The 24910-nt window shown below is 53.9% G+C and overlaps 1 protein-coding gene and 1 non-coding gene across 5 annotated transcripts in view; both read right to left on the bottom strand.

The window, feature by feature from the left end:
* Positions 1-8388: 8388 nt before the first annotated feature.
* Positions 8389-24910, bottom strand: part of ZFR2 (zinc finger RNA binding protein 2) — a 38056-nt gene continuing 21534 nt past the window's right edge. For 2 of the 4 annotated variants that reach the window (XM_033134161.1, XM_033134164.1), the window contains exons 8-19: positions 24687-24847; positions 23584-23703; positions 21719-21858; positions 20773-20914; positions 19996-20186; positions 16376-16538; positions 14655-14793; positions 12931-13028; positions 12464-12559; positions 11074-11185; positions 10301-10398; positions 8389-9605 (exon numbers count right to left, since the gene is read on the bottom strand). In XM_033134161.1, coding sequence (XP_032990052.1) covers positions 9339-9605; positions 10301-10398; positions 11074-11185; positions 12464-12559; positions 12931-13028; positions 14655-14793; positions 16376-16538; positions 19996-20186; positions 20773-20914; positions 21719-21858; positions 23584-23703; positions 24687-24847 — 1727 coding nt within the window. In that variant the 3' untranslated portion in view covers positions 8389-9338. The remainder of the gene's footprint in view (positions 9606-10300; positions 10399-11073; positions 11186-12463; positions 12560-12930; positions 13029-14654; positions 14794-16375; positions 16539-19995; positions 20187-20772; positions 20915-21718; positions 21859-23583; positions 23704-24686; positions 24848-24910) is intronic. The other 2 variants (XM_033134163.1, XM_033134162.1) reach the window with 2 other exon arrangements.
* LOC117038617 (U6atac minor spliceosomal RNA) lies at positions 15949-16072 on the bottom strand. Its single transcript, XR_004425707.1, has one exon. It is a non-coding gene; the product is annotated as a U6atac minor spliceosomal RNA (small nuclear RNA).

The raw sequence follows: 24910 nt of genomic DNA, 5'->3' as shown, positions 1-24910 counted from the left end.
GGCTACTTGCCCATGGTAACACTGGGGCTAGAAGTCAGGCCTGCAGACACACCCAATGGAGTTGTAGACTTTTCAAAGGCAGGATATATTTCTTATTCTTTACAAATATGGACGAAAATCATTATAGGCAATAAACAAAAGAAGTCATGTGACAGGCACTTTACATAATGCATCAGTTAAAATTAGGATTGGCTGTGGGGGATGGAAGACCCCAAGTGTTAGAGGCTTGAATTACTAGGTAGAAATTAATGCTCTTTGAGGGAGGAAATCCTGTGTATGTCAGGGGCCCAGGCTCCTGCTATCTTGTTGCTCTGCCTTTGTCCACACTCAAACTTCATTCTCTTGATCTAAGATGGCTGCTTGAGCTCCAGCCCTCTCACCTATTGCATTCCAGTCAATAGGAAGCAGGAAGTTGGCAGAAAAGGGTACATTTCTTCATTTAAGGACTCTTCCAGTGAAACCCCAGGAGCAGAGGAATCTGGGAAATGTAGTCTTTACCCCAGCTCATCCTCCATGTCCATGAAAACTGGCACCATTTTTATGAAACCTTCTCAGACATCCATACCCTCCTCAGAGCAAGACCTCACTCCTATGCCCTGAAAGGACCCAAAAGGGCCAAGAGGGGGAGGCAGGAGCACTGGCATCCTCTTTCTCAAAGCTTCCAGGTTTGCTCCCACCTCATGGCCTTTGCGTTAGCTGTGCCTTCTGCCTGGGACACTTCCCCAGACATAACCAACATTATAGCAACCCTACAGAATATTTCAACCTTCTGACATGTTACATTCTCTTTCCTGTAGCTCTGTGGAGCTACCATGGTCTGACTGACCATATGTTTTACTTGTTTATCTTGTTTACTGGCTGTGTCCTTTCTAGAACATCAACTCCCCAGGGCAGGGATTTTGGACAGTGTCGTTCACAGCTGTGGTCAGTTCCTGGCACACAGTAGTATTCAGAAAGTATTTTTTTAAGCCAGTGAATATTGGGGAGGGGAGAGGGAATGAGCAGTGCCTGTCACCTGTGAGGCAAGCACTCTCATTGTACCCATTTCACAGATGGCAAAGCTGAGGCTCAGAGAGTGCTGAGGCTCACCCTATGACACAGGAAGTGGTGGGCTGGGCTTTGAACCCAGGCCCATCCAGCTCCAGGGCCCACATGCTGGTGCACGGCATAGTGGTGGGCACATGACAGACCACCAGAGAATGTGCCCATAATTGAAATTTCTGGATCTGGAGGGCAGGCAAGACAGGGCAGCTGCAGCCAGATGTGGGGATGGCTGCGCTGGCACCATGGCCCCAGAGGAGCCAGTGGCCAGATCAGACTGCCCCAATTAGCACACCTTTAAATTTAGCTTTCTCTTCCCTGCCAGGGGACTCAGGGATTCAGCGGAGGAACACTCTGCTCTTTCGAGGAAAAATGCTGCATCGCTCATCTTGCAACCAGAGCTGTGGTCGGCTGCATCATTCTTGACTTGGGGAACAAGGGCTCCTCCAAGCGACCTGCTTTGGGGTGCCAGGGGTGATCTGCCGTTAATGGGGGAGGCTGTCTGCTCTCCCCCCACATCCCTCGCCTGTTCTTCCTTGTACTGCAGGTGGAGCCAGGCATATCATTTCCCTGCCACGCTTGCAGGTTCACTGTGCGTAAACTGGGCCTGTGTCACTTCCTAGTTTACAACCTTCCCATGGCGCTGGCTGTGCTGGGGATGCAAGCCAAGCTCCTCACTGTGGCCCACCACTGGCTTGTCCACCATGGCTGCTGTCACCTCTCTGCTCTCAGCTCCCTCCACTTCCCCGGGCGTGGCTCTCTCGTGTTCCTCAAATGCTCCAGGCATGATCCAGCCTCAGGGCCTTTGCATGTGCTGTTTTCTCCTCTTATGACGTCCTTCCCTCAGCTCCTCTCAAAGATGGCTCCTTCTCATCATTTCTGGCTCCTTCAAGAGACCCTTCCTGACCACCCATAGTGACCACCCACCATCCAAGCCCAAAACACTGCCTGTCACCCTGTCTTACTTGTCCTCATCCATAGCCCTCCTGCCTCGCCTCGCTTGACAGAACGGATGCTCGTTAGAGAGGGCAGGGACTGCTCTGGCTTGGGCAATCACTTGTCTCTGGAGCCTAGTGCACAGCAGGCCCTCACAGAACAAATGAATAGAATCATATAAAGAGTGAAGACAGAGGAAGGAGAGCGGGATCCACAAGATACCACAAGGCAAAGCGTGTCTGTCAGAAGACTTGTCCCCAAGCCTCTGCTCCAGGGGTCCTCCCCAGCCCGTCCCCAGACCCTCATCCTCTAACTCAAGAGTTGGTCAACTTCCTCCGAAAAGGGCCAGATGATCTCTGTCTGGACTACTCAGCTCTGCTTTTGTAGCGCGAAAGCCACCATAGATGACATGGACGTCATCGGACATGGCTGCGTTCCAATAAAACTTTATTTATGGACACTGAAATCTGGACTTCGTATACTTTTCACATGTCATGCCACATTAAGACTTTTGATTTTTTCAGCCACTTAAAAATGTGAAGAGACATTTTTAGCTTGTGGGATGCATAAAAACAGACGGTGGGTAAGTGGGCTGTAGATTTCTGACCTCTGGTCTCTTTCAGCTTTTAATTTCTTAAAATAGGCACATTTTAAAATCTATTTGACCTGTAGGTGCACTTTTCAATCTAAATGGGTCGATATTCATGATATGTAGCAAGCTGTCAAGTGCTCTCCCAACTATAAAAAGCTCCCCGACTCAGCAATGAGCCCCTCAAAGTTATATGTTTTCTTCTTATCAAAATCAATAGTAGCGGTATTTTGTAGTGTTTTGCTGTGTGCTGAAGACTGTGCTGAACTTAAAAAACGGTTTTAAACAAAGCAATGTATGCCCCACTCCCCAAGGACTGCCACTGCTCTTTCTATTGGCTGTTTCCCTGGTATTGGCTTTCATATTTCAAAATCATGTTTTCCACATCTTTTGATCACTGCCCATTGATTTCCTGCTCCTGAAGAGAGAGACTCAGCTCTCTCAGGCATACTGCTCTCCCAATAGTTTGATCACCATTTTTGGTTAAATGAATACTTGGTACTTACGTTGCTATATGTTAAGCATTGTTCAGTGGAGCGACGTACACCAAGGAACACTTTTATTTGCTCGGCCTGGTTTCGTGATTCTCCCGGAGTTAGTGGTCACCTTGGTGTGTGTCTGTGACTCTCTCTCCCCCAGCCTCTTCCATGGAACTAACTTGTCCCCTCAGTGCGTGGCCGCTGCCCCGCTGTGGTCCTACCCCCTCCCTTCTGTAGTACTGGGGATTCGTGGGGCGCAGCATCTGTTTCTTGGGTCCAGGTCCCCATTTCTTGGTTTGTGCACTTGTTTTGGGGATGTGCGCTCCCTGGCCATTTTCAGACAAAGCATTTCCTTCCAATCTCCTGTGAGATTGGTGGTTTGGCTGAGGACAGTGTTCTGGGTGGTGGATAATTTCCTTCACTTCAGTTCTTCCAGCTTCTGGTCGTGGGGAGTTGAACAATCTGAACTGTCCTGCTTCCTCATGCTCTGCTTGTCACATGTTTATGTGGTTGTTTTTTTTTTGTCTCTCTCTGGAAACTTGTAGAATCTTCTCCTTCTTCTCCACATGCTGCATGTCCACAGTGTGCGTTGGGTAGGGGTGTATTTTCACGTGTTAGGCTGGACAGTCAATGGGCTCTGTCATGTCTTCCATTCCTGGTGAACTTTCTTGAAGGGTATCACTGGTGATTTCTTCCACTTTGGTTTCTCTCTTCCTTCTCTGTGAAACTCTCCTTTGTCCTACATTGGAATTGATCTTATTTTCTTGCCTACATTTTTTTTTTTTTGTCTTCTCATTCTACTTTTTCTTCCAGCCCTTCTGTCAACATTTTGAATCTCAGGTTTTTAATTTCTAAGGCTATTTGAATGTTCCTTTACAAAAGGCGACTTAAATTTTGTTCCCTGGCTTCTGTAACCTCTCTGAGGATAATATACATAAGGGTTTTTTTAGAACTTTTTTCTGTTCTCTTTCTCTCTTTCCTCCAACTTATTTTCTCTCTCTCTCTCTTTGGGTTTTAGTCTCTTCGTTGGCTAACATTTATAAGGGAAGTGCGAGAGCAGAGCAGACAGGGAGCTTCTCACCATGGGGGGGTGATGATGGGGGTGCTGGCCACTGTCGGGGAGCCCCCAAACATCAGCCGCATCTACAAGGCTTTCTCATAGCCAGGCAGCCACTGTTCTAGAAAGTGAGACGGGAAAGGCATCTGGGGTCACTGTTCCTTGTGTGCTTTTCATTTTGATCACTGGTTTTCACCTTCTCACCTGCCTCCACTGTGCCTGTTTCCCTGAGTCTGAACCTTTCTGTGTAGTGTTAAAAAATGCATTTTATTGCTGAGTTTTCCCCACAGCTCTTCAAGGTTGGTGCTACTTGTTCTAATCCAATTTTACAGAGGCTCAGGGAGGTGACGTGAGCTGTCCTGACACCCCACAGCTAATATGTTAAAGGGCCAAGCTGGGACTAGGGCCCGGAGTCACCCTCACTGCATCAAGTGACAACTTCTGGTTCATCATTGGTTTCTCCCAAGGAAGGTGGTGAGTGTTTGCTGAGTGAATATTCAATAAATCTCAACATTCTCAGTGGTGGACATCAGGAAGACACGTGAGTGACAGCCCATGGCAATTAATAGGTGTTCAATAAACAGGTGTAGAATGAATGAGAAAATGAAAGAACAGCTGAGGAAGTAAGATGTTGCAGAAGGAACCCTAACTGTTAAGCTTGTATCCAGGTGCAGAAAAGTATTTTTTTAAATGAGATGGCACAGTCCTGACTTGGGGGTGGTGAATGGGGTTTCTTCGTTTACAACGAGAAGGAAACTGGCAAAGGTCTGAGGGAACATAACCTTTCACACGCAAGTTCAAATGCCTTACGATGTCATGCCCTTCAACCGAGAAATTCCATTCTTGGGCATCATGGGAAGAACAGAATCACAACTGTTCAGGCATATTTCACTCTATTATAATTTATAATTTGAAAACAATGTCAATGTCCAAGAGGGAAATGGTTAAGCAAACCAGGGTATGATTTTCGGTGGCATATTATGCAGCTATTAAAAATTACACCTCTTCATAATAGCCCAAGTAAGTCTGGCTTATGTCACCGAACGTAATGTTCTCCAGGTTCATCCACGTTGTAGCAGGTGTCAGAGTGTCCTATTTGAAGGCTGAATAATATCCATTGTCTGGATGGATCACATTTTATTTATCCGTTCATCCATCCATGGACATGTGTTGTTTTCAGCTCTAAACTATTGTGAAGAGTGCTGCTACCCTGTTTCCCCGAAAATAAGACCTACCCGGACCATCAGCTCGAATGCGTCTTTTGGTGCAAAAATTAATATAAGACCTATATAAGACGGGGTCTTATATTAATTTTTGCACCAAAAGACGCATTCGAACTGATGGTCCGGGTAGGTCTCATTTTTTTTGCACCAAAAGACGCATTCGAGCTGATGGTCCGGGTAGGTCTTATTTTCGGGGAAACAGCATATGAACATGAGTGAAGAAGTATCTATTTCCCAGCACATTTTATTTCTCTGAACTTGGGCAGACAAACAGGGTGCGACTCCCCGCAACCTGCACCTCGCTGCCTTTTCCACCTGAAGGAGAAACATGGGTCCTCTGGCTTGTCCGCTCGGCAGAGCCTTAATCTACTTACCGGAAACATCTCAGCCTCCAGAAGCCTCACTAACAGGGGACCAGGAAGAAGATGGAGCCACCATTTCTCCAAAGAAGCTGGCCAATACTTGGAGATGCTCCCTCTACCCCTGGGTGTGACTTATTTCGGACAAGGGTTGCAGGGCACTTTCGGGCTATATTTCTGTGTTATCAGTGGCTTTGCAGATGGAAGCAACGGATCTGCCCTTCCATTTTTGTCTTCCCTGGTCTGCCTGACAGGTTCTGCTCCAGCCCTGCCGACAGGCCCCACGTCATCTCTCCCACTCACCGCCGTCTCCTAGCAACCAGGCTCGCAGGCCAGCATCCTGAAGCCTTAGGTCCCCAGTAGTAGCTGCCTCAGGGTGCTACTCCCCCTCACAGAAGTCAGGCTTCTCTAGTGCCTGGTCCGGTATCTTCCCATCAGCCTGCTCTGGGGTCCCCTGCCCGGTGGGAAGAAGGATGGAGAGGAAAGATCAGAATCAACTGCTCTTCTTCAGGCTTTGAGCGAGCTTGATCACCCAGACGGTTCATCCATCTGGACCGAGTACATCGCTGACTGACTGCTTCATTTTGCTGTCGCATTGCCTAAACCTGGTTTCTTGGAGTTGCTACGGGAGCTGATTTAACTATCTGTCAACAGGATTAGTTTTAAACCACCTTGTGGCAAAGATAGTATCTGTCTTCCCCGGGAACTAGGGATGGGACCAGTGACTGTGAGTGATGTGGTTTCCAAGAGCTGCCCCTGGCAGGATGTAAGGGAGGAAGTCGGTGTGCAAATGCTGTGAGCGGTTCATAGCAGCAGGACACGCGGCTTTCCACATAGGTGCAGCTGTGACTGTCACACCTGCCTCCTCCTCGTCTTGAAGGCAGACCCATTCTCCCTTCCCTTCATCATGTTGCCACTGCTCTCGTAAAGTCTCACCCCAGCTGTTACAATAATCTCCTGGGACAAGACAGAAACAAATGGCATCTTCCTAACTGCTAGCAGGCAAATTCCTCTTATGGAGACTCCTGTTGGGTATCAGAGCGTGGCTTCAAGCCTTTAACAGCTGTATTTAGCTACTACTATATGAACGTGGTCTGTTCTAGACCTTGGGATATCATGGTGAGTAAGGTAAACATATTTCCTGTCCACAGAGAATGCACATCCTGGGGTGAAGGCAGGTAACAGGTGATCTTAATCAGTGATGTGTGGTGTAGAGAAGATTAATAGGGTTATGTGGCAAGTTGAGGTGATCAACGAGGCCTCTCTGAGGAAGTGACATCTGAGCTGAGACCTGAAGGAGGGGCAGAGTCGCTGGCCATACAGGTCAGGGGAAGAGCTTACGATACAGTGGAACAGCATGTGCAAAGGCCCTGGGGCAGCAACAAGATGGGTTGGTCTGACACAAGCAGGATCCAAAGTGGAATTATTGAGGGAGAGGGTGGCAGATGGGTGCTTGTGGGGCTTCACTGGGATTTGGGGTTTTATCCTGAGTGCAATCCTGAGTTTTATCCAGAGCTCTTGCTGATAGAGAGCTGAAAAAGCAGAGTGCCAGTGTGGATAGAGAGCAGTAGGAGCGGGACTGACAGGACTTCTTGACGGGTTGGCCCCGATCACAGAGGAATCCAGGAGGACCTCCCCCACCCAAGGGGGTTGTCAGCCTGGGCAGCTGGGTGGATGGCAGAGTCGCTGGTCAAGATGCAGAGGGCGGCACAGTGTGTGGGGTGAAGCCCGTGTGAGGTGGGGATTCTGGACCCAGCCCCTGTGCCCTGTCTGTGGCTGGGACCGGGACCAGCGGAGGGCCTGGCTCTGCTTCCCAGGTATTGACGGGGTGCCTGTAAGAGGCAGGGGGCCCCGCTTCCTCAGGATGGGGCCTGAGGCAGAGGAGGCAAAAGCAAGTAGTAGCCTGCCATCCCAGGGAGGCAGGGGAGGCAGGAGTAGCCAGGCGCCCGGCTGGCCGGCCGCCTTCCTGTTTTTGGTAGGTAATGCGCCTGCTAGAACCAGGCTGGGCCCTGCCTACCCAAGGCACCAACACTCCCTTGGCCCGGCTCTGAGAACGGGGTCCTGGCTGTCTCCCAGCCCGTGCTCTGTGTACAGTGACAGTGCCACTTCTGTGGGGGCCATCGCCACCTTGCAACACTGTCCTGGGATGCCATGGGGGCTTGAAGCTGTTAGAAGCTAAGCTGCTGACCAGGTCTCCCCATCTGAGCTCCCCCTACACCCCATGAGGTTTGTGATGAGGATTTGGGGAAATTGCAGGGAACTCTGAGTGGGGGGCCAGCAAGTGGAGAGCCACCCCCTCAACTCAGCTTGGCCAGACCCCTCCTCCAGGAAGCCTCCCAGGCTCCCCACTGTCCTGATGATGGTCCCACTGTGTATCTCCTGGACCAGGCCAGGGTGGGTCCCTTGGAGGCCTGGGACATGTGTGAAATGAGCACTTCTTGAGCTGGGTCCTGTGAGTGGGTGGGATCTGCAGAGCCAGCTTTTTGGCACCCCCAGGGAACCCTGGTGTGGGGCCAGCCTGAGGGTGACCACACCTGAGAAGCAGCACCTGGACAGCAGCAGCCCCTCCAATGTCCTCCCCATCCACACTCGTGGCCTCAGAGTCTTGGGGAGAAATGCTAGCAAGTGTCCTCCTGAGGGGACAGCGGGAGAGCCCACCGCGAAGAAGGGCTGGTGTGGTCCACACGAAAAGATAAGCATAGGTCGTTTATTCCCCCCACCAAACTTCCAGGTAGCTCTACAAAGACACTAGATATGAAGCCACGTAGAGGCTGTGCCTTAAACATAGACATGAAATCAAAGGAATCAAGTGACTGTAACTGCATTGGTACAAAGATGGACTCTCTCCTTCAAGGCCATTGGGCAGCCGGCCAAAAAACCTGTTTGCCGAAAAGGAAGGTTTGAACAAATCAGGGCAGGGGCTGGGCAGGGAGTGCCCCCATGCCCATCAGAACCAGGAGGGGTCTGACCCTGAGTCCTGCACCAGGAGGCGAGCCCTGGACCCAGGTAGGCCAGACCTCTGCAGGGAGGATGGGAGAAAGACACTGGGCGAACCCAGCCCTAACTGGGACGTTACAGAGCAGCCCCTCTGTAAGCAGAAGGCGCTCAGTGGTTGGGGGGGCAGGGGGCTCTGGGTCAGGGCGGACTGCAGGCTCACAGATGTTTCTGGGGGACCAGAGGAGCACTCGACCTGCATGCTCACCACCCCTGGCCGTGTCGCCCTCCCCAAGGGAGGCTGGGCGGGTGGGGGGAAGCCCGGCTCAGGCCCTGCAGAGCTCTGGCTGAGGCGCCACCTCTAGGCGGTGTTTGGAGCAGGCTGAGCCCCGCTGCGCCCTGGGCTTGGCCGAGCCCCCAGCTCTCCCTGGCCTGCCTCCCAGACAAGGGTCCCCAGACGGGCCTGCCCCGTGATTTCAAGTCCACACACAGCTGGGGTGTCCACAGGAAGCAATTTAGAACCCACGCCCTTAGTATCCCCGGCTTGAGTTTAAAGCTAGCAGACGTGCCAGGATTCAAAGCTGTTGTGCCACACTTTCCACCCAGCACTCGGGGCACCTCGGGGTGCGGGGTGCTCCCCCCCCAGCGGTTCTCATCCCTGGATCATGCAATTTCACTGGTGATGTAAGCACAAGTGTTTTTACGGAAATCCACAGGACGTTACTGGAAAGGAGAACATGACTGTCCAGTGTCAGGGATGAAGTGGCCACTCGGCGGGATGTCAGGTCCCGTTGGGGAGGTAAGGCCACTCACACTGTCCCTCTCCGGCCCACGAGCCTGCTTCCTCGGGCCCTTGCTGTCCTCGGCCTGGCCCGCCTCCCTGGACCTCTTCCGGAAGCGCGGCCCGGGCCTGCTTTTGGGCGGCGGCAGAGGGTCCACGCCCAGGATCTTGTGTATCTGCCGGAACGCCAACAAGCGCAGGGCATGCTGGGGGCAGACAGCCCGTCAGGACCCCTCACCTGGACCCCTGGCCTGGGGCAGACACAGGGGCTCACCAGGCTCCCTGTCCTCGGCAGCACCCTTCTAGTAACTGCCACGCTCACCCACCCACAGGCATGAAGAACTATCCTGGGAGTCGCTCAGGCCGGCTGATGGCACGACTTTGCCAGGGCGACCCTTGGAACAGCAGTGCTTCCCGCCTCACTACAGGCACCCCGAATCCTGTATCTCCCACTTCGGCTCTGATCATGAGCAATTTGATTCTTTCCATTAAAGACAGTTCCTAAATGTCAGGCCCAGTGTGATTTTTGTACCATCGGGAGACTTTCTTATAAATGTACAAAGGGAAGCAAGCCACACACAGGGAGTGTGCTTGGTGCTTGAGGCTGGTGGGCCCCAAACTGGGTGTTCACAGAGCATGAGGAGCGGGCAGTGGGGGGAACCCATGACGGTCTCAACCAGCAAGGTCTGCCCCTCATTACGATGGTGACTTCAGCTCTGAGCCAGGCTGGCTCTTTCCCCAGAAGCAGTCCTGCCACCCACAGGCCACCCATCTCTGCAGGGGGAACCCCACTCCACTTCCTGGGATGCTGCATAGCTGCAAACAGAGGCTGGACTGGAGTGCCACCCACAGCCGAGTTGAGCTGGCCCAGGCGGGGAGCTGCAGGGACCGGCTGTCCTACCTGGGCACTGGCTGTGATGTCTTCCCTCTCCTGGAGGGTCATGGACCCAGTCACATCCCTCTGGTCTCTCTCACAGGGATCCTGGAGCCCGGGCCCATCTTTGCGAGGGGAGGTGGGGGTGGCAAAAAAGGAGAGAGCACCCTCGTGAAAGACTGCCACCGTGGGGGCCTGAGACAGTTGAGCACGGGGTCTGCAACTGCACCCCTCGGCGTCCATGGGCCACATGGGCCAGCACAGGGTCTCCTCTGGGGGCGTCTCTCCTGGGGCAGCCCTCCCTGTCCCCACACACACACTCAGCAGAGCTCCTTCCAGCTGCTCTGTGTGCCACGCGTGTGCCCGAGAACATGACTACATTACAGGCTCACACCACGGGCCCAGTGCATGCATTTCCTCTTCTTTCACTTAATATATCATCCCGTGTCACTAAAATAACTGGAAAACGCCATCTTTGTATCTGACATGTCATGAGTGCATGTGACGCTTCTCTTCCCGCCTGCTACTGTAAGCCACACCGTGGGGAGCATCGTACACAACCCGTTCTCTGAGTGTCTGGTTATTTCTTTGGGGAATATTCCCACCAAAGCCACCCCCAGGGGGGCGACAGGCAGAGCTCCCTCGCCTGCTCCATCTGTGCCGTGTCTGGGTCCCTCCTCCTGTCTGGGATGGACGTTGTTCTCCAGTGTTAGTAGGAGGCTCCTTCTGTCCCCAGCTATGACCCGCAGTCTCGGCCACGTGCCCCAGTGTTCTAGGCTTCCCAGGTGACAGGAACTGACCTGCCAGGAGCGTCCCTGAGGCCACACACTCCAGGACCCTTCGTACGGCGGCCCCAGGGCTCAAGGGCCGCTTTGCAGTGCTCAGAGCCTTCTCCACCAGCAGCTCCACGGCCTGAGTGGGGCAGTGACAGGAAAGGAGACAGTGGCCTTTGAGGGGAGTGCCTGGGCCAGCTCACCTCCCCCTGGAGGAGCTCTGTGGGGCTTGGCTGGGGGATCTCCAGGGACCCCAGGATAGGAGGCCCCTCCTAGCTCTTTCCCGCACTCCCACCCACCCTTCAATTTCTACGGAGGAGGGTGGTCACAGAGGCCTTGCCCCTCCTGGCATGGCCATGGGCAGGTTTCTTCACTTGCTAACGCTCAGTTTCCCCATCAGCAAAATGCCATCAGTTGTAACATTGCAAACTAGCATTGCAAGAGTTAAAAGAAACTCGTTCTCAGTGGCCCGCAGTACATTTAGCCAGGGCCATGCTCCCTCCTCCAAGGAGCCACCCAGGGGAGGCAGGAAAGGGCAGGAGCTGCAGATGGCGGGTCCGCAGGCACCAGAACCGCTGGGTTCGGAGACGGCCCTCGTGAGTCAGGCCAGTGGTGGTGCAGGCCGGGGTGGGCAGGGCCTGTTTGTGGGCGCGGGAGGAGATGAACTGGCAGCAGAAGGCTGCACATAGAATGCAAATGTCCCCCAGAGTTCAGGGGGCTCGGGTACCTTCGCAAGAATAATATGAAAGACTTCAAAACTTATAGGTCATCCCACCCATCACTGGGGGTCGGTGAGAGAGGGACACTCAGAGATTGACCCATGGAGGGACAAGACACAATTCCACAGAAAAATGGGGTGGGGGACCCCAGAGAGAGCGGGAGCTGGGGTCTCACAACTCGACAGTTTAGGGATTTGGGGGTCATGCAGGCCCTTGCACTCTCTCTTCTCTGCTCTTCCCCCACCATGGGCTCTGGTGCCTACTGGCCAGAGGTGTCAGAGCTGCAGGGGGAATCCTCTACGGAGGAGGTGGGGGTACACCAGGCACCCCCAGAGGCCAGCGTGGAGCCAGGATGGGCACCCGGGTCCCTGCCCTCGCCAGGCCCTCTGCGCTGAGGCTGCACGTTCCCCGGTGCCCTTGCATTGGCAATGCTACCTGGCGCTGCCTGCAAGGTCATGGGTTAAGAGAATACAGTCAAGTGAGGCTGTGCTCCAGAGCAGGCCTCTTCCTGGTGCCAAGGGACCCGCGAGAAACCGCTGCTGTGATCTACCTCTCCCGGGTACTCAGGGTGACACCAGCTTCTTCTGGCAAAAGCTGGGAGGAGCAACGTCTATCTAGGAGGAAGCAAGACCTTTTGGGGCTGCGGAGGCCCTCAGTGGGCTTCCTAGAGCAGGGCCGGTCGCCTGGCGCTGCCTTACCCAGTCTGGCAGGGCCCCCCAGGTGGGCACGCGCTGGCAGAGGTCCCGAAAAACCCTGATGACAATCACACAGTTCTGCAGGCCGCTGGCTCGTGCCTTTGGGGGAAGAAACGCACTGTGAGCTCCGGAAGCCACATGCACGTGGCCGTAAGGGGGGTGTGTGTGAAGCTGAGGGGACAAGGGCTGACCCTGGGGCTAGCGAGCAGGTCCAAGGGTCGTGTCCTGGCATCGTGGCCGTGGAGGCCAGGGAAGGCCTCCAGAAGCACGGCTGGCTGGCCTGGAGGGTGGTGGCTCGGAGCAGAGTCCACTCCCAAATGGGTACAGGACAACAGAACCAGCCCTGCTCTGATCCGACCCATCAGGTTGGTGCTGGGCAAGGAGACATGGGCCGAGCTGCTGGCCAAGGAGGCGGCTGAAGGCGCAGCTGGCAGGACAGATTCTGCCCCCTCCCACCCGTGCCCCCTGACCTGGAACCACTTGGCACGGCGGAGGGCAGCCAGTGACTGGAGACACTTTTCTGGGCTCAAGACATCCCCTGGGTCGTGTGGAGGAGCTTCCATTCCTTCTAGAAGAAAAGGACTCATGGGCAAGGCGCCCCTGCCCACTCCACTCCCTCCCTGCGCCACATGGGGGCCCAGCCCCTCAATTATCTGGGTCTCATGTTGTTTATCTTCTGGGCCTCATTTATTTGTCTGGAAGATCTGTGCTTCCCCCTGGACTGTCTTTCCTCCAGGACACTGCAGGGAGCAGAGAAATAATTTCGGTGAAATGCTATCTCCTCTGAGGTTCGTGCCCACAAGTGAAGAGTTTAATGCTCGTTACTGAGCCGTTTCAGTGCTGACTGCCTCAGTTAGCAAATCACAGGACAGATGGAAAACCCTGAATACAGCCAGATTTCCAGAAACTTCCGAATGCATAATTAAAAGGGAGAAAGTGGGTCAGTTTGAACACATCCCATCATCTATGACAAGGTTCCCGTGTCTGAGAGAAATTCAGGTCCGTTTTTTCCTTTCTTATTATTACTGCTTCAAGAATATTGTCATCTCGTTCTAGGAGACCCTGGTTTATTTAGGTCGCACAATGGAGTACAGGTTTCACTACTGCCCGTAAATATCCCCAGGAGTCTTGTGCCTGTCGCCTGCCTGTCACAGGGCTGAGATGGAAGTGGCAGGGGTGTGTCTGCAAGGAGGGTTAGAAGCTACCCCCCCAGCAACAGGCAGACTGGTGTGGACATCTGCATGGGGAGAAGACTGACAGGCTGACGGGTTCCTGCTGCTCACAGAACGTCTGCCACAGAGGGGTTTCCGGTTCTCTTAATCCTTCCGGTCAGCCTCCATCGAGTGGCCACGGATCTTTATACTTTCTAACATTCCCAATCTCCCCCTTGTACGTGGGTCTGAGCAAACCCTAGCAGGGCCTTCAGCTAGAATTTAATAGTGCGGCTCCCCCCACCCCTGTATTTATTTTTAGATGACTCTCCATTTATGACAACTGGTAATGGCTTTCCACTTACTGTCAAAGGATCTCCTCTTTAAATATTTGAGTGTCAAAAATGAATTGATTTAAAGAAAAAAAACGTTAGTAGTTGCTGGCCCTCAGCTATGACAAAACAACAATCACGAAGGGGGTTCAAGAATGACTGGATTGGAAAATGGTCCTGGGGCTGTTCCAGAAGGTTCCACAGCTTGATGAGCCAGGAGGTGCATCCCTGTGGGCCGGCCTCTGCCGTGCAGTGGTGACTCTTGCTGCCCTCTGGCCTCGCCCGGCAACCCCCCCACTCTCTCTCAGGCAATGCCCATCTACTTCAAGCTCCCCGGAATCCCTGTGTCCCACATGCGTGGTGTGGGAGCAGGAGGACACTTTGGCCTCTGCAATGGACAGACGGACAATCTGAGCTCCCGGCATCGCTGGTTTCCCCGGGGCTGGGTGCCGGTACCTGCCCCAGCCTGGACGTCAGGGAGGAGTGTGCCCAGCCCCAGGCTGCTGCTGAGCCTCTGACAGCTGGTCACCAGCTCATTTCCTCCGCTGTCCCAAGGCCCAGCTCTTATCTGACCAGTGGCCTCCAGCACTGACAGAAGTGGCAGAAGGCTACACCCTCATCACCTCACCCGCGCCCAGAGCAGAGTCACATGCTGCCCTAGGCCACCTGGGTGTGTGGGGCAGGGGGCTGGACAGAAGGCTCCCATCGAACCTTTGTCCGTGGAGGGGTTCTCCCGCATCAGGGGCGAGGTGACACACACAGTGAGCCGCATCCTGGGCTCCTCACAGGACGAGATGACGATGTCAGCTTCGGGGTCAGAGGAGACCTGGTACTTGTCCTCTGTCACCATCTATGAGGTGCAAACACAACATAAGGCTGCATCACTCCAGCTGAGAGGCAGGTGCAAACAGCAAGGATGTGGCCAGCTGGAAAGCCCCATACGGGGCCCCTGGAGCCTCCACAGGGCTGAGACACAGCCCCGCCCTCCAGGAGTGCACACATGTAGAAATGCGTATAGACAACGGACACTGCATATAAGACCCTGCATATAAGGTGCCTTCATATGTAAAGAACTCCCTTAACTCAATAACAAGAACAGCAATTCAAAACAAAAACAAAAACAAAAAATCTGGTGAGTGATATAACAGATAGTTGGCAGAAAACAGAAGTGTCCCTTCTTACACAATGACACAGATTACCACCATAGTAAGAGAGAAGCAAATTGAAACTATAATGAGGTGCCATCATCACCTGTGAGAAGGCAAAAGTCCAAAAGTCGGAGGAGCAGCTGGGCTGGCAGATCTGTGCAGCTATAAATTGCCGGTGGAGGCTGACCTGGAAACACTTTCCAGGAGCACCAGGCTCATGCCTTTGACCCAGCGACTCTGCCCTAGGATGCACTCCCACATATGTGGAGTGGCGTGTGTACAAGGCTTTTTATTTTGTGCAGGCTCACTGGTAATAACAGAACACTGAAAAGAACTGAAAGGTCCTCTGCCAGGACACACACCTCCCACTGTCCTGTTGGATGTGGCCCCTGCCTCCCCAGGTGCACTCTACCTGGCATGAGGTTTAATTTGCTCACAGAAAACAAAGTGAAGTTAGCCGGCTATTGTTTATCTGCTCCTGAGAGAGGGCTGGGGTCCACAGGTCCCCGTGCTCACGAAAGCGCGTCACAGGAGCCACGCCGAATCTCACAGGAACAGCGCCAGACACATCAGGAAGACGCTGCCCTGGAACTGATTTTTTTCACCTAAGATGATCAGTGTAAATCATGACGGGATCTCACTCTTCCTCCAGTTATCATTGCGGGTGAGAAAAGTCCCATGGCCACAACAGAGGAAGTGCTCCAGCGGAGAAAATCCAGCCAGCCTCCCCCAGGCCTCAAAATGGGCCTCCATCTTGCCTCTGCCTTCCTGGTCCTGTGGCTGTGAAATCTCTGTCAACCTCACAGCCGTTTTCATCACCGTGTAGCCTTTTATTTGATGAGAAGGTAAAGGATTTTTAAAAGCGATGGTTAGATACCATGAAGTAAGTGGTACTGCCTTAACCATATGCACGCTGCCAGGCCGAGGGTCTCCTCCACCCTTGTCAAGGGGAGGGCTAACTTCCCTCCTTTATAGACACGCAATGTATCCTTTTAAATGGCTGCCTAAGGCTCTGTAGGAAGGATGTAACATAAGTTGCCATCCTCCTGGGGGAACATTTACATAGTTTCCAAGAGTTTCACCAGGAACCCTCAAGTTGCCACCAATCTCTCTCCTTGCAACTGTTTATAAAAACAAACTATTTTGTATGTAATAACCGCAACCTCTTGTTTCTTAAAATCCTGTGGAAGCAAAGTCACCCCCCACCCCCACCCCCCACCACTGGGAGCCCAAGGGGCTCCTGGGAGAGGGCTGGCAGTGCCCTGCCAGGTGACCCGCCCTTACCTGGAGCTGCTGGGGCAGCTGCTCGGCGACCCTGCGCAGCAGGGACCGGGTGGGCTTCTGGGAGCAGAGCAGGATCAGCTGCACGGTCCTGTCTCCCCGCAGGAGGAGGCCTTTGGCCAGGAGCCCGACCCGCATCACGCCCTTCAGGATCCGAGCAGAGGGGCTAGACGAACCCACAAAAGCGCGTTCGTGGAGAAGGGGGGTCGGGGAGAAAGGGAGCATGTGGTCCTACCCCGGTCCCTTACGAGCTCCTGGGATGCCAGCAGCTTGCTGAGCCCTCTGTGCCTCAGCTTCCTTATCTATGAAATGGGCACTTTCCGAGACCCACTTTTCAGGTGCACTTGACGCAAAGGAGACATGAGACGACATATCTGAGAAAAGCGTTGGGAATGAGAGTGGTAAACTATACGTGCTCACTAAGGGCTGGCAGTTGTCACTATCCCCTGATAAATTACATTCTGAAAAAGGCCAACGATGGCATCCCCAGTGGCCCCTGGTCCTCAGCCAGCTGGCGCCACCCTGGTCAGCCTCTGGGATTGGGCACCTTCTGAGCCGTTACTAGGGTCACTTCACCCCCACCTGGACCCTCTGCGAGCAGGTCCATCCAGGTGCTCAGGCCAGTGTCCTAGGGGAGTCCCTGCTCCAGCCTCACCTCCCTGCAGCCCAGAGCCACCTTTCTGCAGTGTGTACCTGATCACTGCGTCTGCCCGACACCTAACCTCCCAGCGCTGGCCCATGGCTGGCAGAAGAGCGACACCCAAGCTTCTTCCCTGGCCTGGCCCAGGCCCCCAGCCTGACCCCGGGCCTCCTTGCTGCCACCCTCTCCCCCCCCCCCGCCCCTGACTCCCTCTAGCCCTTATGCTCTAACCCAAGCCCCTTCCTATATCCCCCAGCCCCACAGGGCTCGCTCCTTTGCTCTGGTCCCCAGGACTGGTGCCTGGGGCGCCCTCACTTGCCAGATCTCTAAACAAATGTCGCCTCTTCCACTCCAGAAGCTGCCATCTCCTGCCACTCTCTAATCATCACTTTTCCTTTGTGACACTTCTAGGGACAGAAGTTTTCTTTCTTAAGAAAACAAACAAACAAACACATTTACGTATTCTTATCCATTTGGGGACCACAGCGCTCTGGAGCCCAACAAGCCCTGATGGGACCTGGCTCAGGAGGCTGCCAGCAAAATTCAGACCAGGGACTTCTGGATTAGGGGACAAGGCCCAGACTGAAACACCCAAGGGAAAAGAAAGCAGAAAGCAGGGGAGGGGGGACCTGCAGATACTGAGACTTAGAGGTTTGTCAACCAATTTGAACCCCAATTCACACAAGCTGTAAAACGAGAAAAAAAACACACCCTAAAACACCAACAACACACATTGTGATTATCCATGGGACAGCTGGAAATTTCAACACTGACTGGATATGGGATGATGTTGAAGAATTATCGTTCATTTGAAAGAATGATAATGGCATTGTGCTTTTGTTAAATAGAGTCCTTGTTGTTTAGTGGTAGGTACTAAATACTACAGGAACACATGATGAGCTGCGTGAGATAGGCTCTCCTTTTAACCTTCACCGGAGGGGCAGGGAGGAGGGGCTGGGGGCCGGTGAAACCGTGTGAGCTGGTCATGGCTCAGTAAGGGTCACATGGTATTTGTCACATTTTACTGGCCCTCAGCTTCTGTGTATGTTGGAGAATTTCTGTAATAAAAGTTGAAAGAATCCAACACTAACTGGCTCTTTGCAACAGTTAAATAAGTAATGGAACATCCACAGGATGGTTTATTATGTTCCCATTAGAAAACACATTTCTGCGCTTTTGAAAAATATGTAAGGACGTGTGATGTGATGTAAATGTTACAGGGAAGATTTACAAATGCAATCAGTTTTGTTTTCAAAGCACACAGCAGTTGCTGGGTGTAGGGAGGGGGAAGCGTGGAGGGGTAAAGACTGCTTTTTCGTGTTGACAGAAGGTTCTGGGTCCTGACTGGTGGGTGACGGGTATTTATGAGGGTGATGTGATGCCCTGAACTGGACAGGATGGCATCTGAGAAGCAGAGTGTGTGCTGACACAGGGAGATCCGAGGAAGGCCTGCAGCTCTCTGCCGAGCCCGTGTCGACTTCCGGCCTTGCCTCGTGCTAAGGCTCCACACTGCGGGAGGCTGCAGGAAGCATCCCAGGATCTCTCTGTACTATTTTGTTACAAGTCCATAATTATTTCAAAATAAAAAGTTTAAAAAACAAAAAGAAGACCAAAACAAGTGTACAGGGGGAAAAAAAACTGCAGGGAACTTCAAAGCATTACATGATTTTTTGTTGTTGTTCAGCAAACAAGAGTGGAGATTTAGACGAGGAGACACCCTTTCTGTCTGCAGTAGCAGCCGCCTCTGGGCAGCTTCCACGTCCCCTGCCTTCTCACCTCACATGCTCTGCACATCTGCTGTGTCATGTCTCGTGGCCAGACCGTCTTTTCCTGACTGTGAGCAAGCTCCAAGCCCAGGCAAACCTCAGGGCTGGGATGGCTGCATCCTTCAAAGACTTCCCCCATCAGACTTTGCTGTCTTGTGTTTTGGTTTCACTAAGTCATGGAATGGAGGGGGCAATGAAAGAAATGTCTTCTTTGCACTCTTGTTTTCCCTACCAGGTGGGTGAAGAAGGTTCACTCTTCCGAGTAGATGCATCCTACCGGGGAAGTTCTCATGTTTAAACTGAGGGGTGAGTTCATTTTATCTGATACTTTGTAACTCACAAGTGGCACATGTTCTTTTCTAGGAAACAAACACTATGATGAAAAGAAACCTATGTGGCACTGGCCAAAGGACAAATACTGCATGTACAGGAAGTGAAATGGTGGTGCCTGGGGCTGGGACGGGGGTGGGGAATTCCACCAGGCAGATTTCTGTTTAGGATGATGAAAAAGTTCTGAAAATAGATAGTGGTGGGTGATGATGGTTGCACAACCTTGCGAATGTACTTAATGTGTCGCTGTAGTGTACCCGTAATAATGGCAACAATGGTAAATTTCATGCTATGAGTATTTTACAATCAAAAAAATAAATATAGAAAAAGGAGATGAAGACACCAAGAGAGAAAGGACCTGGAAACACTAACTGCCTCTCGGATTATTTAAATCGTGTAGCAAGTCATTACAAGGCACAGGGATTTTTCTGTCTCCTGAAAATCACAGGGCCTGGAATGATGACTCAGATGGGCGTGAAGTGGCTGCTGCCGCTCCGTGGGGTGGAGCGATCGGGGCAGAATCACACTTATCTCCATTTCACAGATGAGCAAACAGAGGTAGTTCATGTTTTGTGAACTATGTTTCTAGATGCCCCTTTGGTTGGAAAAGTAAATTCTGGTGTTAAAACAACAGCTCTCACCTATTGGGACTAAAACTCCCTTTGAACCTTGGGGCTCTGGCCCTGAGACTCACCTGGTGAATTTTCCACCCACAGGCTGGAAAGCCCCTGCCACTGCAGAGACCCAAAGCCAATCAGAGGAGGACGAGTCTCTGCCCCCACCCCAGCCATTTCCTGTGAGAACCTCCACAGTCGCCCCAGACAGCAGACCCCCCCACCTCCTCCAAGTCGCCTGGGCTTGGGGAAACCCACGGTGATCGCCATTACCTGCACTCACCACCCTCTTGCGCTGGGCTTCCGGAATTCTCCTCCGCCAGCGTGTCGGCCACCAGCTTGAGGGCGCGTTCTGAGTGGGACACGGCCTTCTGGACAGCCAGGAGCTCCTCCTCCGTGGGGTAGATGGCGCCATGCTTGCACATGACGTGCCGGTCATCACAGGACTCTGGGCGCCGTGAGAGCTGTGGAAAAAGGTGTGCACGTCACCAGTGGACTGAGAGGTCCCGGGTGGGCAGGGGACAGGATGCGTGTCAGCCCTGCAGAAGTATAGTACATGAAGCATGAGGTCACGGGGTGCGGAGGGGGAAGCCATGCTGAGGAATGAGGGGTCCTATAGGGTAGTGACCCAGTGAGGACCCCAGAGCCTCCCAATGGCTGCGGGAAGCTCCGGGCTGAGGGGGGCCAGTGGGCTCCCCTGTGATGTTCTTACATTTCCCAGCCAACTCAGTGGGCCTGCGCCCTCAGCAAGGTGCAAATCTAAGGTTCCCATCCAACCACGGCCTGCTCAGACAGACAGACTCCTAAGGACCCCCGAGGGATGTGACAACCGAGGCCTCGGGAGCTAAAAGGACCACTGTGGCGGGTGGTGGGACCAGGGTGTGGAGCCCCATTGGTGACCAGCGAGGGGGGTGGGCACCCCTACAGGCGTTTGGTACAAAGTCCTGCTCCTCACTCCTGGAAGAGTCAGGTCCTAGTGAGGATGTGGGAACATCACCCAGCCCGGGGCCACTGCCACAGCAGGCATTTCTGCGCATGACCCCCACCCACCCGAGGTGTGGCCGTGGGCACACCCGGCCTGCTCGTGAGGGGCGTGAGGGGCGGGGGGTGCTGGTCGGTCGGTGAGCCAGCCAGGTGTTCATCCTGGGCCTGCAGCTTCTCCTCCAGCCGCCTCTTGCACAGGTCGTAGCACCTGTGGGGAAGCAAGAGGGCAAGCCGCGGTCAGCAGCTGCAGGACCCCGGGCTTGTCACGTCAGAGCCGGCAGCGTATGGAAGCCATATGTCACGGCTGCCCCATCCTCGTCCTCCGCTGAGCAAGTCTGGGGCTGCAGGACCACTAAGGAGACGCAGCGGCTACACGGGACCCCGAGGGAGCCCATAAACGCCCAAGGGCCAGGAGGACACAAACCACGGGCAACTGCTGTGGAGGAAGGAGCCGGCCTGAGCAGCCACAGCCCCCAAGTCTATCCTGGACCTCATTCCCCAGCTCAGATGCTGCCACAGATCTTCTGTGAATCGGACACCATGTGACGAAATGCTTTGGAATTACTCTGGAGGGTGGAGGAGGATGGTGACAAATGTGAGGGCAGTCAGGAGACAACGGGTCAGGAGTCACAGGACACAAGATGTCAGGGGAATGGCAGGGGTCAGAGGGATCCTAAGGGTCGGGGGACACAGGGACACAGGAAGTCAGGGGGATACCCAGGTGACCTTATGAATCAGGCGTGACAGTGCCGGCCCCATGGTTGCTAGGACCACGCCGTCCCTCGTTTGTTAGGTGACCCTTCGAGTGACCCGTGCACAGGGCCGGCTGGCTCCAAAACCCTCCACGTCTGGACAAGGGCTGTGTCCCCTGCGCACCCCACAAGTCATGAGTATCTGGGTCCTCAGTCCTGGAAGCGACAGCAGATGTCCCCACAACTCGAGCAAGCGAGTAAATGGATGTTTGGTTCCCGAAGCTGCCCCGGGCCAAGGGGGAGAGCGGAGGACGCCATACCTCATCTCTGCGTGCCAGCGCCGCAGCTCCTCCAGCCGCTTCCTGGTCAGCTGCTTCTGCTGCTGCTGCTTCTCCTTCAGGAGCTTCCGGACTCTGTTGCTGGGCCTGATTGCGATGGGAAGGTCAGGGTTCACTTTTTTCTGGAAAGGAAAGGAAGGGCTGTAAGACCAGAGACCATCACTTAGGTGAGAATGCCGGGATGTCTCAGGGACCCAGCGAGAGAACCCGTGACTGACACCCTTCTGCGGGATTCAGACAACAGCTGGGTTTCAAACCCCCCCAGTCTTAACACTCCTCGTCCCCAAAAGCACTGACAGGAAAGAGAAGTAGCACAGGGGACAAACACAACTGACATGCAGAGTAACAGATACAACGTCTGCCAACAGTGAGACCCAAACCACGTCCACGTATCTGACAGGAGCCAAAGGTGCTGCGACACCACTGGCGAGTAACCACCGGCAATCACTGAAGTCACTGAAAGATCAGCGGAAAAAGCTCACTTCCAATCAAAATAATTCAGGGCAAACACCATTTGCGTGAAATCCAGCCATGTATATTTCAAATAGCATTGCTAATTCATTCGCTGAACTTTGATTTTATCACTTGATTTCATCATTCAGAAGGTATAGTGTTGCCTAGGATTACTCATTGGCGGAAACAACCCAACAGGTGAATGGATACACACGATGTGGCCCGTCCACACACTGGAATATCACTCAGCCGTGAAAAGGAGGGAGGCGCTGACACTCGCCACAACGTGGATAGACCCTGAACACACGGGGCTCCTGAGAGAAGCCGGACACACAAGGCCACACAGTGTGTGATTCCACTTATGGGAAACGTCCAGAACAGGCACGTCCACAGGCAGGAAGTAGGTTAGTGGTTTTTAAAAAGGGCTTGGGGCAGAACTGCGGAGTGACTGCCAATGGGGACGGGCTCTTTGGAGTGATAAGGAACCAGAAAGAAGTGGTGGTTGCACAATCTGAACATGGTAAAAGCCATTAAACGGCACACTCTGTGTGGATGAACTGTGTGGTCTGTGAATGACATGTCAATGAAGCTGCTACAAAAAGAGGAAATACCCGGAAACCACTGTGTATCACCCCAAGGAGAGTTACACGTCTGTGCTGTGCACAAGCATACTCGAGCCTGACACTCAGGCGTGTTTAAACACACGTGTGTGGGCATGCCCAGGGGCCCACAGGAGCTCCTGGCCACACAAAGCCACCCCGTGTGGGCTGCTGGCGCTGGGAGGCCCTCGGCACGGAGGTCCCAGGCTCCCGGAGGAAGGCTCAGCCCGGCCCACGCTGCTCTGCCGCAGTGGCCCCTCTGGGCCCCTCAGCACCAGGACCCCGGCGTCTGTCAAGCACACAGACTCAGCCTGCACTGTGCTGCATGCTTTCCCGCGGGGACTCAGTTCAGATGGGGCACAGCGCTCCCCATCTCAGCCAGCACACGCCAGCTTGGGACACGGGCGGAGGCCCAAGAAAAGAAACAGCACATGTCACGTAGGAATGAACCGACGCTGAGTCGGGAAAAGGAGGCCACCTCTGAGTCCTGTTTTGTGGGCACATAGATGATCTGACCGTGAGCTTGAGGACTCCCCTGGGGAACAAGTGGGTACAGAGTTTTAAAAGTAAACATTCATCTGCAAGAGAGGAAGCCAACTGGCAAATACAACGGCCTGCTTTCTGCTCTGGTCGGCCAGGCAGCGGGAAATGCAGGCCTGGACTCTGCTGCAGAGGCCCTCCGGGCATGGAGCTACTGTCGAGGAAGAATGCCGTGTTTTGAGCCTGGGACGGAGATGTGAGAAGCATGGCAGGTCACCCCCTCCCCGCAGCTTAGCAGACCCCTGCAGGGCACACCTTGTACTGCAGCCGGTGGCGCCGCCCCCGCACGTGCATGTCTCTGGCATTGTGGTCGTTGAAGCTGCACTCACACAGCTTGCAGTGGAACCGGATCACTTTGCCTTCGTCGTTGCACACCTGACACACAAAGCTCAGCTGAGGGGCGCCTCCCTCCGCCCTCCCAGGGTACTACGCCTTCCCGAGCCGCCCAGAGAAGTTGACAGTACAGCTTCCTATCTGCCGAGTTGTTTCAAAGAGTGACTTTCAGAGAAGCTAACACGCCCTCCTAGGGGGGCTCGCCCTTGCCAGAGTCAGTTGCCACTGTCAGGTCCCGTCTCCTCCCCTGGGCTCAGCCTCCTCCCACCGATGATGCCCTGCCCTGTGCTGCTCCCGTCTTTGCCCTGTCACAATTTCTGCCCACGAGGGCCAGAGTGCTCTTCTCTGTTTGCTGCAGCCTTTATGGATCTCATCTCTTTAACTATTAAATGACGGGGTCTCTGGCACAGGAATCCTATCTGGTGTGGTTGTTTGGCACGGGACAACACAGAAGATGCTGCACTGGCTGAACAAAACCACGAAAAAGAAAAAGGAGGGATGTTAGCACTCACACTTCCCAGCCACACCGTCTTCGGCCGTACTCGGGGAGGATGGGAACTACGGAAGCATCCAGAAGGAGCTTCAGGATTTGAGTTCTAGGTTAAGACAAACCCGCGAGGCTACTGCTTGGGCTCTGGGCACGTCTGGGCAATGGTCGTGCAGGGCGCACGCTGTTCCTAACGCCCCTTGAATCATGTGTCTTGGGGTGACGCGGTCACCTCAGTTTCTAGGACATGGCTTCCTCTTCCCACCTTCCTCCCCACAGGAAAAGGGGCTGCCCAGCAAGAAATACCCCTGCCTGCCTCAGGCCTTCCTTCTAAGATCTGAAACCCAGTGCCCGGGCCTTCTAGCAAGTTCTGCACAATTCACTGAGGTCTGCCCGGGGATGGGTGTGTAAATGTCAGAGGGAGAACTGGCTTGAGGGCCCGAAGCCCAACCCCAGCAAGGCCCTTCTCCACCAGAGCCCGGAAGTGGAGCAGGGCACACGCTGATGGCCTAAGGGCGAGAGTCACAGGCAGAGTTACCTCCTCCACATAGCCTGGGCCCACTGGCTCTGAGTCATTGCAGCTTCCAGAAGCTTCCGCAGAGCCTCCTCGGGTGGGCAGTTCTCTGGGCCCCTGTGATTTCTGGTGTGCCAGTTTCCATTCTGGGGGTCTGCGGCCCGCTGCCTTTGGCTCAGGAGGCCCTGGAAAGAAGAACTGTGTCCCTTATAACTTGGTCCGGCCAGAAACCACAGCCAGCTTCCGGA

This window comes from Rhinolophus ferrumequinum, chromosome 18, assembly GCF_004115265.2.
Source record: "Rhinolophus ferrumequinum isolate MPI-CBG mRhiFer1 chromosome 18, mRhiFer1_v1.p, whole genome shotgun sequence".
NCBI lineage: Eukaryota > Metazoa > Chordata > Mammalia > Chiroptera > Rhinolophidae > Rhinolophus > Rhinolophus ferrumequinum.
This window is presented reverse-complemented; position numbering and strand designations above follow the sequence as displayed.